The 19,025-nt window shown below is 37.4% G+C and overlaps 1 protein-coding gene and 1 long non-coding RNA gene across 2 annotated transcripts; both read right to left on the bottom strand.

Moving 5' to 3' along the window:
• Positions 1-4,407: 4,407 nt before the first annotated feature.
• Positions 4,408-6,979, bottom strand: LOC122006844. The gene is made up of 2 exons (XR_006118783.1): positions 6,609-6,979; positions 4,408-4,654 (listed from the first exon to the last, which is right to left on the bottom strand). It is a non-coding gene; the product is annotated as an uncharacterized LOC122006844 (long non-coding RNA).
• Positions 6,980-9,639: 2,660 nt separating this feature from the next.
• On the bottom strand, positions 9,640-15,548 carry LOC122006845 (E3 SUMO-protein ligase MMS21-like). The gene is made up of 7 exons (XM_042562497.1): positions 15,359-15,548; positions 15,172-15,243; positions 14,979-15,089; positions 14,765-14,875; positions 10,754-10,893; positions 10,108-10,193; positions 9,640-10,035 (listed from the first exon to the last, which is right to left on the bottom strand). Exons 1-7 carry the CDS (start codon positions 15,455-15,457, stop codon positions 9,902-9,904), a joined length of 753 nt encoding a protein of 250 aa, XP_042418431.1. The 5' UTR covers positions 15,458-15,548; the 3' UTR covers positions 9,640-9,901.
• Positions 15,549-19,025: the final 3,477 nt, after the last annotated feature.

The following is a 19,025-nucleotide window of genomic DNA, read 5'->3' on the forward strand; positions in this document are numbered from 1 at the left end:
ATAATGCAGTGACATTTGAGATGTTCGCATTCATTATGGCTCACCCCTAGTGGAGAGGAACATTTCAAGTAGCAAGTGTTCGAAAACTGCCCTAGACGGCGCCTAGGTGTTAGTGTGGCGGCAGACTGTGCCAGAAATCTAAAAAGCGGGTGATCTAAGCGGCCCGGCCGCCTAGGCAGTCCTCGGCGGCCCTCAGCGGCTCACGACAGGCCTCAACAGGCCTTGCAGCGACGATATTTTAGGCTTTTAAGTTTTAATATGGTTGTAAATCTAAAATTCTAATTTGCTAGTTTGCATGAAGAGGTTCTTTGTTTTTTCTCATCGCTGTGTCTTCGGGCTTCGTCGCTTCCAATAAGTTTTTACTTTTTTTTATTTCTGTTAATTTTTTTGTTTCTCCTGATGAGTCGTCGTCGCGGCAAACCTCCGGTGGCGTGGGACGCATCGTGGGATGCGTCCATAGTCGTCAAAAGCTCCAGAAGCATCAAAAGACGCGTCCGACAGCATCTCGCGATGCTTCCTACCGTGCGGAAAGCTTTCCGCACTGCTTCCAATGTTGCTGGATGCAACGCTAGACTTCGTCAGATGCGTCTGACGACTCTTCTGGCAACATCAGACGCCTATAGTGAGGCATCCGGTGGTAACGATCATCGCGTGGCATGGTTCCGCGTGACCATGATACGGTGCTTAGGAATTAGGATTTAATAAAATAAAGTTAACTCCTAATTAAAATAATTTTAATAGGATTTTATAAAACCTAATTAAATTATCTCAATTTAATATATTTAAAATTTAATTTTTTTTAATAAATATTATTAATTTATATAACAGATTTAAAAATTATATTTAAAATTTAAAAAATTCTAATAAATATTATTAATTTATATAAATCAGATTTAAAAATATAAAAATTATATTTAAAATGTAAAAAAAAATTCTACCCATATTATTAATTTATATAAATCAGATTTATAAATTTTATATATTATTAATTTATATAAATTAGATTTTAAAATATAAAAATTATATTAATCTTTAAAAGTTCCAGTAAATATTATTAATTTATATAAATCAGATTTAAAATTTTAAAAATTATATTTTTATTTTTTTAATAAATATCTAATAAATTTTATTAATTAATTAAAATATATAAAAAAATATTTTCAGACTTATTAATACTAAATTTTCTATCGTATAATTAAATTTTAATATATTAGATATAATTTTTTCAGATTATCACAATGGCAAGTAATCCATCTTCGACAACATCTGTCACTCAACCTGAATCCAAGATTCTTAGGAGAAAGTCAAATGACATTGGATGGGAGTTTGAGATGTTGATTGATCATAAGAACCTCGATAAAATTAAATGCAAGTTATGTGAAAAAATGATGTCGGGGAAGTGTATAAGATCAAGGAGCACATAGCAAATATACTTGAAAATGTATCTGGTTGTCTAAAACATCTCAAAAAGATAAAATAGTGCAAACATGCTATTTTAAAAGGGAGGAACAGAAAGAAGAACAAAATAATGGAAAAACAAAGTTGCAAAACAGAAATGACTATTTCTCTTGACGAAAAAGAAGGTCCTGAAATTGAATAGATAGATGGAATTAAAAAACTTCTTCTACTTGGCCCCATGGATAGATATGCATTGGCAATTGCTCCAGAAAATGCAGACTCTAGTGGGAGTAAAGTACTTCGCCAACAAAATATAAATGAGGCTCTTTTCAAAAAGAGAACTCAACAAGTTCAACAATATGTTGGGAGATGAATTTATGAAAATGGAATATCATTTAATGCTATTGATAATGATAGCTTCAAGCAACTAATGGAGGCAGTGGGTCAATTTGGCAGGATTTAAGCCTCCAACTCAATATCAACTTAGGGAGTTATTGTTAAAAGTCGAAGTTGAAAGAACAAAGCTACTGCTAAAGAAATATGAAGAAAAATGGGCAAAGAATGAGTACTCGATCATGACAGATACATGAAGTGATAGAAAAAGAAGAAGCATCTTAAATATATGTGTTAATTGCAAGCTGGGTACTATATTTTTACAGTCTAAAGAATCTTCAGACGAGACATATATAACTGAATTTATTTTTGAGTATGTTGATAAGTGTGTTGAACAAGTAGGAACTCAGATTATTACTCAAAATAACATACAATGCTACCAATAATATGGCTGCAGCTAAATTGATGAGAGAAAAATGACTTGGGATCTTTTGGAGTTCATATGTAACTCACACCGTTAATCTCATGCTTGAAAGTATTGACAAGCTACCACGATATAAAAAGGTTATTGAGCAAGCCAAGTTTTCTAGCATTTTCATCTATGCTCACCATAAGACTTTGTTGTTAATGAAAAATTTCACGAAGAAGAGAGACAGTTCGACCAGGAGTTACCAAGTTTGCATCAAATTTCTTCACATTACAAAGTTTGATTGAAAAAAAAACTAGTTTAAGGATCATGTTTACAAGTGATATGTAGGAGAAATATAAATAGTCAAAAAGAAAGGGAAATTGGCTTACTCTACAGTGACGAGCATGAGTTTTTGAAATGGTGCGACATTTTGTTTGAAAATATTTACTCCTTTGGTAAGAGTTCTTCGATTGATAGATGGAGATAAAAAGTCATCGATGGGGTTTCTATATGGGGAGCTTCTTCAAACTAAAGAAGATATCAATGTGGCCCTGAACAACGTGAAATCAAATTATCAACCTATCATAATCATTATTGAGTCAAAATGAAGGACAGGCTTGATCATCATTGCATACCATTGCCTTTTTAATTGAATCCCTATTTTTAATATAAAAATAATTTTATGGCTCTTTATGAGGAGGTCACGACAGGAAATTTTGAATGCATGAAAATTTTATATGTCAATAAGTTAGATCTACAAGATACAATTATTAATAAGGAATTTGCAAAATATAGAGATAAGATTGAGTTATTTGGAAAAACATGTGAAAAAATGATGATACATTTGATCCATGTGCATGGTAGAGTACATACGGTGCTCATACACCTAACTTGCAAAGGGTGGCATTGAGGATACTTTCATTAATTATAAGTTCATTTGAGTGTGAAAGAAATTGGAGTACATTTGAATGAGTAAGTTTTAAACTTTCAGTTTTTAATTAAAGTAGCTATAATTTTTAAAAGTTATATTCATGTACTAACTATAATATTTACTTTCTCTCTCTCTTTTTTAGATTCATACAAAGAAAAGAAATAAGTTGGATGTCAACAGGTTGAACAATCTAGTATTTGTCCAATTTAATGATAGATTGTTGAATAAACAAAAAGGATAAAAAGAAATGAATATCGATGTCCTTCTTGCAAAAGATGCTTCAAATGCACAAGGTTGGATTGTGGATGGTAAAGAAGATAATGAAATTGAACTAGGTTTCGTGCTCACTTGACAAATAGTTGATGAAGCAAGTGGAGCAAATGAAAATCTACAACCACGAAGAAGCTCTAGAGTGAGAGAATTTCATGAAGATGATTTTGCATCCAAAGAAGAAGAGGAGGATCACAATAATAATATTGAGTTTATGTCCAATGAAGAACGAGTTATTGAAAATTATGAAAAAGAAGAAGTAAAATAAATATAAATCTATGAGATATTATTAGTTGTATAATTTTAAATTCATTTTGTTAAGTCATGACTTATATTATTCAACAATTATATTTTACTTAGTGGTTCATAATGATATAATCTTGAATTGAACTCTTGCTACTATTTTCTAATGTCTTCCACCACTAAAGTTGTTTTAGCTTATAGCAAGGTTTTAAAATTTAAGTTGGATAAATGTTCTACTATTTACTATATGATTATGATGACTTACTGCATATTCTACTGTTTAATTATTTTTTTCTCGTATTTACTGAGTCTATTATATTTCCTTTACACAAAACTATTAATTTTCTTTTCTAATTTTTCATTTTTTGATATTAAAAATATGCATTTATTTCAACATACATAGTTAGATCTCCATTGTTATGCAATTGTTTAAGATAACATTCAAATTTACATATGACATTGTCTAAGGGTGTCAATTCGGGTGGGTCAGGTTGCGTTTTTTTTTTAACTCAACCCAAACCCAAACCCAACCCAAACCCGAGTTCAACCCAAAACACCTAAACCCGATGTCACGCCCCAGAGGAGTCCTGCCAGATAAAAATCCGATAATATATCCCCTGTACCGGCGATAATATGAAACATATATACATACATCACAACATATAAACATAAACAACATACTCATCAGCTCACACGGCTGGAACATACATAAAATAGAAACAACATAACCATGCAGTTAATATACGCAGTCTACCCGGCTGGACATAAATGAATAAAACAACCACGCAGTTAATGTTTAGCCCACACGGTTGTATCAAAAACATAGCGGAAAAACAAAGAGGAAACCCACAATTCACAACTAAAGTTTACTAGTCAATTAAGCTTACACAACCACAAGAGCACGAAAGCAAAACGCCACGAATCAAACTCCAAACACAGACCAATTCATACAATACCAAAATCGCTGTATATTAAAAACACAAGTAAAGCGAAAATAAAACCGATATAACGCAGGACCCAGGACTGGCAGCTGGCATCCCTCTAAGTATCCATGAATCGTCTACTGCTACCTGGCGAAAGAAAACCAGTTTGCGAGGTGGTGAGTATTGAAACTCAGCGGGTAAGGAAAGATAGTGCATGAACATATATACAAATAAAAAGTGAGCCAAGAGTATACAGTCTCATAAGAGGAATTAGCAGATACTAAAATAAAACCATAATAAATACCCATACCTGAAACCATATCCTAGGCTAGTAATAGAAGGTCAGAAGTAGTACTAATCTGCTACAGTACTGCTCATAGCTACAGAGGTAATATGTAAGGTATATAAACATTTCCAATAAATAAACCAATGTCTAACCACCTACAATGAGAGCATATCTCAACATAAGGAAGCATATCAGCATAAGTGAACAACAACATTAAGGAATAACAGCATATGTAAACAGCAGCAGTCAAAGCAAGTATAATAACAGCGTATGCACGGATGGTCACTCCTGCCCACCTCTCCGCATCATGACCCCTGTATGGTCGAGAGGCCGAGTCAGTGACAGACTGTACACCACTCTAGCTACCACTCTCTCGAGTGCCCGAGGGGACAGTTGCATAGTAGCTAACTAGCTACATCTGCGACGGGGGTCCCTGCTGCTCGTAACTCCAGCTACCACTACCCATGAGTGGCCGAGTGCGGCACGACAGGACAAGCAGCATCAACTCCAGCTACCACTCTCTCGAGTGGTCAAGGATGCGGCCCTGGTCAACGACTCTCTCAACCGCAAGGGAGAATTGGTCGTTGACATGCATGTCATGACATGATGCACCAAATGCAACAATCATCATACAAATATAAGCAAAATTTAGGTATGCTATATGAAGTCAGCATGCTCAATATAGTACATAAATAAACAACGGTCAAAGCATACAAACATAGTATCTAGTATCTGCTACTGATCATGGACAACAACAAAAAACTGTATAGATATGAAAACGAATTTCTCAAGGATCGCGTGGAAGTATCAAGAGCAGGAAAATAAGAGTGGAGTCAAGGTAAAAATAATTTCTTATCCAAAATAGTTCATGCACCAAGGTCAAATTACTAAAAGAAACAAAGCAAGAAGTACCCGCCTTTAATATATAGCTCGAGCCAAACAACTCCCGCGTCGGAGTGCTCGTCTCGAAATAACGTCCTGCAAATCATATACTATACATTTTAGCTAATGTCATAAGCAACAACTAATCAAACCCAAACCCAATTTAATTAGGAAACAATCCTAATCGAAATGATCATTAATTAACCCTAATTAATGATAATCCAATAATCCTCAATCAACCGATTATTTCATCTTCCAATTCATTCAAATAACCCGAAGCCATCACATAAACCAAACCCACATTGAAATCTTGCTACCCACCTACTAAATCTGTCCACGAAATTTAGCTAACACAAGAAAGCGCTCACATCACCAAAATCGAACCAAAAGTCCCCATAATTATCTGAAAATCCCAAAGCTATCATGGAGCCACAAGAAAACATCATAATCTAACTACCACCTATGTATTCCATTTCGGAAACAACATCTGAAATCATCATGAAGAAGCAAAGCATCATCAAAAACCAAATCACATTCACCTCAAGATCAACTCAGGCCACACCAGAATGAAATAGGTCACTCAAGAACAGAATAGATCACACAAAAACATAACAGAATACCCAAACGACTCAAATCACACCACAAGAACCATATAGATCATGCACAAATGGCATACTCAATTAACTCAGAACACATAAGTGAAAACCGAACCAGATACCCCATTGAACCTACCAAAAACAGTGGTCGAAACTAGAGTTACTAGTTAAGAGAGGAATCGGGAACATAAATCAATCTCCGACGAAAATCCATGATCCTCAAACCAAAAATCATCAAAATAACTTATAGTCTTCATATCGTTCAATTACTTCCAGATTTAGAACACAAAAACCTCCCGCGATCGCTTAGACTAAACATGAAACCGAAATCACATACCTAACAGCTCTATTTGCCACCACTAAGGAAGATACTTGCTGGATCAATTAGGGCACGGCTCGGAGAGAAGAGGATCGGCGTCGGCCGTTGGCTCGTCGCAGCGTCTCGATGCTGGCGTGAGGAGGAGAGATCACCTGCTGCTGCGGTGCTCGGGTGCGAGGAAGAGAGGAGTTGGTGTCTGCTGTGGCTCGGTGGCTGGGGTGCTCGCGTGAGGAGAAGGAGAAGCTCGCCGGCTGTTGGTGCGAGAACTCGCGAGGGAGAGTGAAGGAAGGAGAGCTTGGCGAAGGAGGTGAGTCGCCAGAGGGATAGGGCTCGGGGTAAGAAACTTGACGCCGTGTGGGGAGCTAGGGCATGGGGATAATTTTCTTTTACAACTTAGGGATTTGTAAATTGAACCCTAGATCCATTCCTCAATCAACTCTCACTTCCGGGTATTCCAAACAGGTTTTTCTTGAGCCCATAAGTGCATCCCCTCTAAATACGTCGTACGAGCTGATTAATTCCAGAAAAATTTCTAAAAATTTCTGAAAAATATAATAAGATTATTGGTCAAATAATCTTATTATTTAATTATTAATTGGGCACCGTATTTTACATTCTCCTCCACTAATAAAAATTTGATCCCCAAATTTACTGCTCATCCAAAGGATCTTCATCTAAGGGTAACAACCAAGCAACATACTCACATACTACTCCAACCAAATATCATGAACAAATCTTCAACCGTAAGAGTTGACTCTGTGGGTTATGAGCTCACCCTGCTTCCGCTATTCCCCCACTACTACCTAGCCAACCGTGGGTAAAACTCAGTTAAAATACTTTGTCCAACATATCCAAAATATGGTGGTTAAACATGATAACTCAAGGCATGTGCAATAGCAACTCCATTGTTGGATCACTAGAAGACTATTTAAACTAATAATTATGGTCAAATCTGCTAATGCAGTTCACATTCAAATGCCATGAAGCAAACTTGTCTTCTTAATTGGTCATTGGTCATTGGTCATCAAAATTGATAGGGCAATGCCAACAATGAAGAAAAGCATTCATCAAACCTCTCTAGATATGCATCTCTCCATTTTAGCATCGGCATTAAATTCCATTGGTATTCCCAACACTAGCTTAAAGCCTCTATCAGATCTAAGGTAGAGACAATGTCGTAATGGATAAGATGAAAGCATTCTAAGGATGCATGTAAACTTGTCTCTCTTCCTTATAAGTCTATTGGTTGCAAATGGAAAGTCAACATCCAAATATCCCCTGATGGCTTAATTTACAGAATGGTGGTCAAAGAATTCATAGATATATTATATTAGCTTTATATTCACATTCTCTTTTGTAACAAACTGCTTCCAGTTTGCCTCTTCCTTACATTAGGTGGCCTTCTTTGACTCCACCTTCCTGTTTTTAATAAAGAGATTTCTGGCTTGGCACCAGACAGAACTAATAAGTGGCAACAACATAAAGGAAAGGGGTCAGTGTAGTTGTTTGGCCCACCCGCTGCGCCTTTAGGTTCCATGAAAAAGGGGAACGTCAATAAAATGGTCAACAATCATTGGCAACTGGTTGTTTCCGTGGTTGACTTCGACCACGTTTGCGAATGTAAACAATCTCACTAAGTATCACCCTGCTACACCCAAGTTATAAACACCCAATAAACATTCAAATGATCTAACAGTAATCTAAGTAGTGAATCCAAAAGTTATAGCAACCCTAGAGATATACCTTACTTCCTATAGCTTGGAGATGTCCTGCCGCTGCCTGGTCCCAAAATCGACAAAGTCACATCGAGAAATCAAATCACGAAATACAAATCACATTAACAAGTCTCGTAAACCTGTGGCTCTGATATCAAAAATTGATATCAGATTAATTCGAAAACAAAATCGTAAATCCAAACAAGATCAAAATCTTAAGAACACCAAAACCCAACATTTGACTCGAACCACGCTCTGATACCACTACTTGGTATCAGATTAACTCGAAAATCCATAATACGAAAAACAAACATCGTAAACATGCTCTGATACCACTAAATTAGTATCAGATTAACTCGAAAAATCCAAAACACGAAAAACAACAGACATCATATACCTGCTCTGATACTAAAAATTGGTATCAAATTAACTCGAAAATCCAGAACACGAAAAACAACAGACATCGTAAACCTACTCTGATACCACTAAATTAGTATTAGATTAACTCGAAAATCCAAAATCGAAACCGAGTCGAAATCTCAAAAACACAAAACTCAGCTTTTGACTCGAACCAAGCTCTGATACCACTAAATTGGTATCAGATCAACTCAAAAATCCAGATCACGAAACCCGCTCTGATACCACTAATTAGTATCAGATTACTCAAAAATCCAGAATACGAAAAAGACAGGCATCGCAACTTGGCTCTGATACCCGAACCCGATCAACCCGAACCCAATCCAGATAACCTGAAAATCCGATTCAAAACGACTTTTTTGGACTATTTTTCCTATAATTCTTTATTTTTATCTCAATATTGTATCATTATCATACAAACATGACTTAATTTTCAAAATAAAATTCGATTTAATCAAAAAAAAATCCACTAAACCCTATATTTAAGTCAACCTGGATCAACCCAGGTCAACCCGAACCCGATCCGACCCAACCCGAAAATTTTTAACTTTCCAACCCTCCAACCCGAACCCGAAAATGACCAACCCAAACTTAATTTTTTTCGGATCGACTCGGGTTGAGTCGTCAGACGGATTCATTTTTGACACCCCTAACATTGTCCACAATACACATATATCAAGGAATATCGAGACAGTCATCTAGCGACGCCTAGTCCCTGCCTAGGCGACCTAGGCGCTAGGCGCTAGTTTATCACCCGATTAGCGCCTAATGAAATTTAGAACGTTGCAAGCACCAAATTGTTGAGTTCAAAATAAACTGATTTAATAATGTCAAGTGATTGAGAGGTTCAAGGATGGGAGGAAACTCAATATGAGCAAAGGATATTTAGCGGGAAAAAAAAAGTTAAACAAGGGACATGATCAGGAACATTTTAAAAAAATTGAACCAGGATTGATAGTTCCAGAAAAATTACAACTTCTCGTGATATTTGTCCTCAGAAGTTTGGCTCCTTTGTCTGGACTCAGATCAACCAAACAAATATGTAGATTTTGGAAATTCCAAACAGTATTCATGTAGCTAAGACTAATGTATCAAATATTTATTAAAATTTACAATACCATATCAGATACTTAACAAATTATAACAAGCTTACAGTTGCAGGGAGCAGTGTTGCCATTTTCAGTCAACTTCTGTAAAATCTTCTACCACTGTTGAGTTTATGTTTGTAGCTGATGCCAAACGCATTTCATCAATTTCTATTGTAAGCAAGGCGTCGCATACAACCCGTCCAACTTGGAGAATTTTTGGGCAACCTGATAAGGTGTAGGTGCAATGAGCAAAAAGATCGACAACGCAAGATCAACTGCAACAGATAGGGCACTTACCTGCAACTGGGCATCGAGGATGTGGTTTCTTTGTGCTTATGTAGTGGATTACTGGTTCCTTCTCATAAATGTGCTTGCAGTCCATGCTGCTTAATGAAGAACAACAGATAGAAAGAACACGGTTTATGACTTTAATAATAATAATAATAACATACCCTTTGCTTGGGAAACAAAAAGAAGAAAAAAAAGTGAAACAGCATCACTTGATAAATAAATATACATCAAGCATTATTCAAGGAACATGAACAATTGAATCAACAAAATCTGTTAAAAGATTTTTTTTGAGCATTAACATATCTCACATTGCATTCTCCAAAACACACAAATTCATAGTTCATAACTAATCAAATAAGGACTCATGCCAAATTGAATATGGTTCAAGAAGGAACATAATTTCCAAGGAAACCAAGCTCTGCATTTTAAGAAAGAAGTTCACTTAAAATAGTTGTTTTCAGTTAACTTGTGAACCGTTTAATATTTGTTCATTCAGAAAGAAAAAAAATGGCTTTGTACATATGAAACAATCTCACTTGACTGTTATGTTTTCATCTTTCATTACTAACAAACAAAAAATTAGGAAATTTTAATTTATATTGGATAAAAACATAACTACAAAATTTTGGTAAAGAGTGAAGCACTACTTTACCAGCGGACAGGATTTTGCAATTCTATAACAGGCTTTCCTGTCAAAGGGCACTTCGTATTTAATAGGTTATTCTGGGTACTGGTCATGACTATATCTTCTTGCTCCTCACCCGACATTGGTTGACCAGCATGGTGAACATTCTGCATAAATTATGTAACAATTTAACAATGCCAGGATACTTTTCGACCAAATGCATGCTAAAATAAAATTGAAGAATACATGTTTCTCTTGACTGCATACCCTCACATCACTAATAAAGACAATATATGCATGACTCTTGAATAACAGAAACACACTAAAGAAAAGAGGATTTTTTTTTTTCACAATTAAACATGCTTAATTCATACAAAAAACTGAGAAATGACAAAAACCAAAATTCATAGACTAATTGGTAAATAGAGGAGAAAAAACTGAAAATAACTTAACCATAAACAATGAATGCAGAGGAAATGTCATAAACATATGTAAGCAAAAACTTATTATTCCAGTTTTAAAGTAAAAAACTTATGGCAGGCATTCAATCATATGAAAATAGGCAACACAACCATGTAGTTTTTTCATATACCAAGCTGAAAATATGATCACACACTCATAAAAGAATAGCAGGATAATAAACTTCACGCATATGGTGCAACGGCAAGCATTAGTTTTAGTATTTTTTTATTACAGTCAGAAAATATGTTCTTCTCTTATGATTTGCTTAGCTATAATAGTCTTCACATTCCCTTTTGAGATGACCCATGATTTAATTTTCTACATGGAATTGGAACCATGGACAAAATTCTTTGGCATGAGGTTGGCATGGTGTTACTGAGGGTATTAACTGAATCAACAGTGAGCTGGTAAAACATCCCATTAACTTGAGAAATTTCATTTTGTCAAGACTCTTTCATAACACACCAATAAGCTTTCTTTAAACCCTTCCAGTTTCAACTATCTAATTAATTAAAATTAACACAACACTTCAAGATAACTAGCCAGCCACTTAGAATATTTCATCTCATAAGGAAAAGTTAAATGTCATCATTTCATCTTGTTGATGGGTATAGCACCCTCTCTGCATCTTAAATGAACTAAATCTGCCGGATTTGCTTTCTTCATGTGATTTTGGTGGAAGTGTCATTTTCACAAGTAGCCTCATAGCCGCACCTTGAGTTGCATCACAACAACAACAACCACAAAAACTACTATTGGCATATGAAATTGTGTTAGGGGCAAACTAGAATTGGCAATTTCATAGGGGCAAACTAGAATTGATATCACAAGTGACAGTAACTAGCATTTACCACTCAGGAGAATCATGCAAGAACTTTTTGGATTTGTTGAGTGAAGAAACTCAATCTTCTTGGAGGAAGATAAAGGGGATTAATTGAGATTAGACTTGATTGATGTCCTTCATGTACTACATTACATATACATAGAGCCAACTCTTATAAACTTGATCTATGGCCAAAAAAATAATGTCATTCTTGATACGTTGGTTCAGGTCCACCCACTACATTTATTAGAACCAATTATGACACACTCACGGCCCCAAACAAAACACAATCAAGGACTAAATTAAATAGAATAAGGATACACCTACGCTTACATAGAGTCAAAACTTATTAGTGGCGTGGCGATGCAAATAATATCATTCCTCTCATTGAAAGCATGCTTGTTCCCAAGCACCAAACTTCAGTTATGAGTTTGATCTTAATAATGTCATGAGGGGGTATGCCATCTTGCAGCAATTTAGTTGTGGGGAAGTGGCTTTAGAATGATAATGTTTACAGGGAAGAAAAAAGCAAGGGAAGGAATTATGGGCTTCAATGAGAAGGAAAAGGAGAGAAATAAAATTGGGAGTGAAGAAATGGTCACAACCTGCTATGGATGATAAAGTGTTTGTCTCAAGAGAGCAAGGGAGTACATTACGACAAATAAGGGATGAGGTTTGTGCAAAGAGGGAGAAAAAGGTGAATCACAACACTACGGAGAAACAGGATGAGAGATCACGATGTCAAAGATAGGGATGGCCAAATTTCAATTGAGCAAGATGCAAAGGTTTGAAGATTACGAAATGGAGATGAGGGAAAGGGAAAGGGAAAGGAAGCACGGGATGTAGAATGGGAAAGTGCAATGAGTTTTCAGAGATAAATAGGGGACCAAGATTAAAAAATTAGAGAAGGTGAGATTATGGCATACAGGGGGTGAGTGTTGTGGAACCCATATGCAACACACACCAACAATAATGTAAGGAGAGAGGATAACTTTGAATGAAACAAACAAGTTTGCAACAAGGACCAAGAGACAAGGAAGTGTGTTAGCCTATTTCCTTTTCCTGTAACTTAAGTAAGGTAAAGGGGAGAGAGTACAGGTTATTTTGTACCAGTTGGCATTGGGAGGGAGAAGAGACAAGAACATGGGGAAAAGAACAGAGATCTTTTAGAGATGCATAAAGCAAGAGAGCAGAGATGCCTAAAACAAAGGAGGGCAGAAGGCAAATTTTGGCAGCATTTTTCTTGGTATCATTCTTCTTGTGTGATCTTCAAATACACCAACATTATCTCAATAAAACTCTTTAAGTGATTGAAGCAAGCTGGTATAAGGGGATCATCCAAGCATAGACATGAGCTGCCCATTAAATGACTGATACCAACTGTTGGGAACACAACAGGATGGGATACATGAAAATTATTAGCATTCGGTCATAGAAGAGAGAGAAAGATTTCCTTAGTTTCATTGAGATAAGAAAGCTTATGTCTCCTTGGAGGATGGCAAAGGGAAAATGAATTAAAACTGGACTAACCTGTTCAACAAATTAAAGAGTTTCATTGAATTCGGTCACACAAAACTCTCAGTAGTTGAAGCCAGATGCTGTAAGGTAATGTACAATATTTTTCATCTTTGCATCATCCAACAATCTGTTGGCTAATTTAAATTATGTGCATGATGGAAACAAAAAAAAGTCTATGGTAATTTACAAGGTAGGACCATGGAAATTTCTAGTAGGGATGGCTACCTGTCAACTTTGAATGTGAATGCAAATTGCAAGCAGGGCAACCTAAAATTGACATTCCAAATACCATCTATTTAATGTTGGATGGTTAACTGGTGTGGGAAACTACAATTTTTTTCCAGCAAAAATTTAGGGCAATTTATTAGACACTAAGAATCTTTCCGTCATCCACATCAATTTTGACTACAAATTGCCTAAATGATAGCCAACGACCATACCAAAACATGTAAACACTCCATAATATGCACAATGGTTTCCATCAGCATGTCAACCGACATGTGATCTCTCCGTCTTTGCTACATAATGTCCATGACTTTCATGATTGCCTATCCAGGTTCATAATGAGTCATGATCAACCCATGACTAGTAAAACAGTCAACAAACAATTTCTAAGAATACCCTTGCTCTCTAAATTTATGATCTGGAAATTAAATTATTCTTGTTGCAGTAAAACTTCAGTCCATGACTGAAAATAGCTCCCATTGTAAATATTAGCTTTGGTTTTGTTAGCATTCAGGTTAATGCTTTGGAATTTCTTCAAGTTAGATTATGCAGTCCGGTCATACCAGAGATTTTAGGTCTATAGAAAGTGATAGTCCTAGTATATTACACCAATTGTACATAGATCATGTCCTTATTCACCCATGGATGCAACATAATGCATCTGCGTTTTATTCCTTTTCCTCCAAATAAATTCTTTGTTATAACATCAAAATGATGATCATACTGAAAAAGATGACCGAGGTAAATTAATTTGCATCCAAAACGATGGAAAGCAAGCAGAATGTCTGCTGCATACAGGTGGAAACTTCACATTCTTCCTAGCGACCTATATTCTCAGTAATATACAGGACACTCAAGAAGACTAAATATAAATTGATCACAAAACTAAAGGCTTGAAGTAAAACACGAATCAGGAAGTCCAAAAAAGTTTGTTGTCAGACCGAAGATCTGATCTACAATAAACACTAGAAAGAACCCATGAAAAATTCAACTTAGATTAACAAATGTACCCATATGGCTTCCTTGAACTGACGATATAATGGATTGTTCTGAGGCATTGAAGGAGAAGATTCCTTGCTTTTAGCTACCTCATCCTCTAGCAACCTCTTGAAATCAGTAGGCTGCAAACCATCCAAACAAAATTAAAAGGGTGAGAGTAAACCACATTTCTTGGTTAAACAATAAAACACAAAGCCAATTTAAAGAAACTAAAATTTTATTTACCTGCTCAGATGGTATGTAATTGCTGCCAATTGTCTGGATCACCTCCGAGAAACGAGCACAATCATCGTATGTCTCCAGCAGCTCTAAGATGGAATTTTCCAGCTCTTTAACCTGCATTGAGGCCAATAAGAAAAGGAATCAGTGTCATGAAGGGGAACGAGGCTCATAATGAAGTGGGGAGACAAAAACCAACTTTCTCGGACTGTTGTTCCTTCTCTAAGTCAACAGCAACATTCTTCATCATGGTTATGGCTTTTCGAATGTCCTAAAAGATGGGGACGTAAAAGATAGTAAGGCTTCATACATCATATCCATTGAAAACCATGAATTAGGGTTTAGGGTTTACGAATTCGGGAGAAAATTGGATTGTGGGATCTTACGGAGATGAGGGATTGGTTGTCGGAAAAGAGGGTTGATGCAGCGTTTCTTATTCGGGGGGCCGTGGAGTTGTGCGAGCGAGAAGTGGATGTCGTCGCCATAGACGCTTCCTCTGCCGCTCGCCGGAGTTCCTTTAGAGCGAGAGCGCAGAAATCAATGGGAAGCGACTTTATAAAATGGGCAAAATGGAGATAAATATACTTGTTACATGTGCGGGCGATATTTGCCTTTCAGGTTAGGTTGAGTTGGCTAGTGCATAATAGAATTGTTATGAGGTAAGAGTTCGAATTTTGATAAGGTTAAGAAAACAAAAATCTTTCTCCGCACTGATTAATTGTAGGTTCCCAATTTATTTCATCATATATAATCGTGGAATTAATCGTGTGAGAGTACTGGAGTGACAGATTCTACCTTTACTATCATGTGCGAGCGATATTCAGGATAAGTGAAATACTATTTTTTTTAATTTTATATTTTTTAAGCTCTTGATTATGTGTAAGATTTTAAGATTATCGGTTAAATTATAGTATTAATTAAACACATAAAAAATTTAAATTATATATATATATAGGGTTTAAATAGGTATTCATTACCTAAAGAAGAAGTTTACCCTCTAGAAAAGGGAGAGAACAAAGAAAACTCTCATTCATACTTTGGCATGAAAGGAAGTTGAGGATATGGAATTAGTCTAACTAAAAGGTATTGTCAAACATCAAAAAGGGGGAGATTATTTGTGCAATATCCTTTTGGTCAAGGTTGACCTGGTTGACTATGTTTGAGTTGACTCAAGCTTGAGTCTTGATGTTTGGATTTCGATGTTTGTCAATACATAAAGATTGCAGATGCAATCGCCCGTTTGGGAAGATAGTTGATACAATTCCCCTCTATTCAAGGCTGACCAATTAGATATAAAGAAGAGTCAAGTAGGTCAAAGGATTGACTAGATACTTAACTAGGAAAGTCCTAACTGGAGGTTAGGCATATGGGAAATCCTAGTGAGTGAAGCCAGGTGAAAGACCTAGTGAGTGAAGCTAGGCAATTGGAAAATCCTAGTGGGTGAAGCTAGGTGAAAGTCCTGGTGAGTGAAACCAGGCAGGTGAAAGTCCCGGTGAGTGAAGCCGAGTAGTGGAAAAGTCCTGGTGAGTGAAGTCAGGCAGGTGAAAGTCCCGATGAGTGAAGCCGAGCAGTGGAAAAATCCTGGTGAGTGAAATAGAGTGAAAATCCTAGTGAGTGAAGTCAGGTGAAAATCCTAGTGAGTGAAGCTAGGTGAAAGTCCTGATGAATGAAGCCAGACATATGTGAAGTCCTAGTGAATGAAGCTAGGCAGATGAAAAGACCTGGTAAGTGAAGCCAGGTGTAAACCCTAGTTGTTAGGACCAAAAGTAGCTAGAGGGGGGGTGAATAGCTCGTCGAGTGCCCGGTGTTCGTCGTTGCTTGTTTCTTCGAAGATGTGCAGCGGAAAATATAGAAACAAATCACACAATGCTAACACGGTTGGTTTACTTGGTATCCACCTCACAAGAGGTGACTAGTCCAAGGATCCACACCTACACACACACCATCCACTAATAAAACTCTCCTTTATGGTAACTACCAAGGGCGGAGAAGCCCTACAAGACTCAATACAAGAAGAAAGAGAAAGGTAATGAAATACAAGCTCACAAGCTTACAATGAGTGCAAAAGCCCTAACCCTAGTTTCTTCTCCTTGCTTTGATCCGCCTCTTGACTTGGAAGAAACTCCAAGAACCTTCAAGAACTGGCGATCTCGAGCTTGAGAAGAGCTGTGAAGGAGCTAATGAAGATCTGAAATGAATCAGTGAAGAAGTGCTGAAGGAGACGCCCGCCTGCAGCTCAAATACGACACAACGGTTGGATCCCGATCGATTCGAAAACTCCCAATCGATCGGGGAGGCTTTGGAACGATTCACGGATCGATCCAGAGCGCCTCTGTGCTCTGGAAAAACGCCTGGATCGATCCACGGATCGATCCAGCGCTTATCGTGCTAAGCAGCAGCGTCCCAATCGATCGGCTGATCGATTGGGACCTCTGGATCGATCCACTGATCGATTCAGAGGCTCTCTGTTCGCTAGGAAAGGCCTGGATCGATCCACTAATCGATCCAGCTCCTGGATCGATCCACTGATCGATCCAACTCTTGATTTTTTTGCCCAAAACCAAGTCCCAAGCCTCTCAAACCAACATCCGGTCAACCTTGACCTGTTGGTCCATCATGCCTAGCATCTGGTCACTCCCTTGACCTGCCAGAACTTCCCAACACCAGATATCCGATCATCCTTGATCCATCTGGATTTTCCCTTGCCTGGCTTCACTCACCAGGATTTCCATCTGCCTAGCTTCACTCACTAGGACTTTCACCTGGCTTCACTCACCAGGATTTCCATCTGCCTAACTTCACTCACTAGGACTTTCACCTGGCTTCACTCACCAAGATTTCCATCTAGTCAGGTATACCTACTTGACTCTTCTTCATTCACACTGATCAATCCCTGATCAGAATCTCCCCATATGAACAACTGCACATGCATTGTCCATGTGTCTACATGTATTGTCAAACATCGAAACTATAACCAAGACTCAAGCTTGGTCAAACCAGTCAACCTTGACCTAAGGGATATTGCACCAACACTAGTGAGTGAAGCCAGGTGAAAACCCTAGCAGATAGGAAGTTCTAGTGAGTGAAGCTAGGCAGATGGAAAGACCTGGTGAGTGAAGTCAGACACGTGGAAATCTAGGTGGGTCAAAGTTGACTGGACACCTGGTATTGAGAAGTCCAAGTAGGTCAAAGGATTGACAGGACACTTGGCATGAGATGGTAAATCTAAGTGGGTCAAGGAGAACCGCACTTGGTGATCAGAAGTCTAACGAGAAGTTGGCAAAGAGAAAGTCCTGATGGGTCAAAAGTTGACCAAACACTTAGCGGTCATAAGTCCAATAGGGAGTTGGCATAGAACTAGGAAGTTCAGATATAGTAAACTTTTTGAAGACTATAACTTTTGATTCGGATATCGGAATGAGGTGATCTCAGATGCGAAACGAAACTCGTTTCAAGCTCTACACAGTTTTCTGCTTGTCAATTGATTGGCCAATCAATTGGGGGGTTCAATCGATCATCCAATCGATTGGTTGACGTGATTTTATGCAGAAACTATCTTGATCGATTGGGTAATCGATCAAAACTTCCCCATTCAATTGGGAGAGTTTTTGAGCGAATAGTGAGCTTCTGAATCGATCAGTTGATCGATTGAAGTCTCCAATCGATCAGCCGAATAATTAGGAAGTTAGAAATCGCGTGATAGAGGCTGAATCGATCGAGCAATCGATTCAAGCGCTTTCCAGAGAACACAGAGGTGCTCTAAATCGATCAGCCGATCGGTTCAAAGTCTCCCCAATCGATTGAGAGTCATTCAATTGATTGGGATCCGACCGTTGCATAGGTTATAGTCGTTGATGAGTGTCTTCTTCGCGTGTTCCTCTCCAACGACAATAGCGATTTTAGCGGCGATCTCAGCGAGCTTCTCCACACTTTCACAGCCAGTTCTTGAAGGCTCTTGGAGACAAGTATAGTTACACTTCCAAGATTCAAAAGGCAACAACAAGCAACAAGTAAGCAAGAAGAAAGCGTTTTCATTTGTATCTTTTGTATTTT

The sequence above is a fragment of the Zingiber officinale genome, chromosome 7B (assembly GCF_018446385.1).
Source record: "Zingiber officinale cultivar Zhangliang chromosome 7B, Zo_v1.1, whole genome shotgun sequence".
NCBI lineage: Eukaryota > Viridiplantae > Streptophyta > Magnoliopsida > Zingiberales > Zingiberaceae > Zingiber > Zingiber officinale.

Bases quoted from the DNA above. Each gene is read 5' to 3' on its own strand.
- LOC122006845 (XM_042562497.1), bottom strand. From the start codon at position 15,457: ATGGCGACGACATCCACTTCTCGCTCGCACAACTCCACGGCCCCCCGA. The intron at 15,090-15,171 runs GTTGGTTTTTGT...GCCTCAATGCAG, and splicing joins AGGAACAACAGTCCGAGAAA to GTTAAAGAGCTGGAAAATTC. The intron at 14,876-14,978 runs GTAAATAAAATT...GATGGTTTGCAG, and splicing joins ATTACATACCATCTGAGCAG to CCTACTGATTTCAAGAGGTT.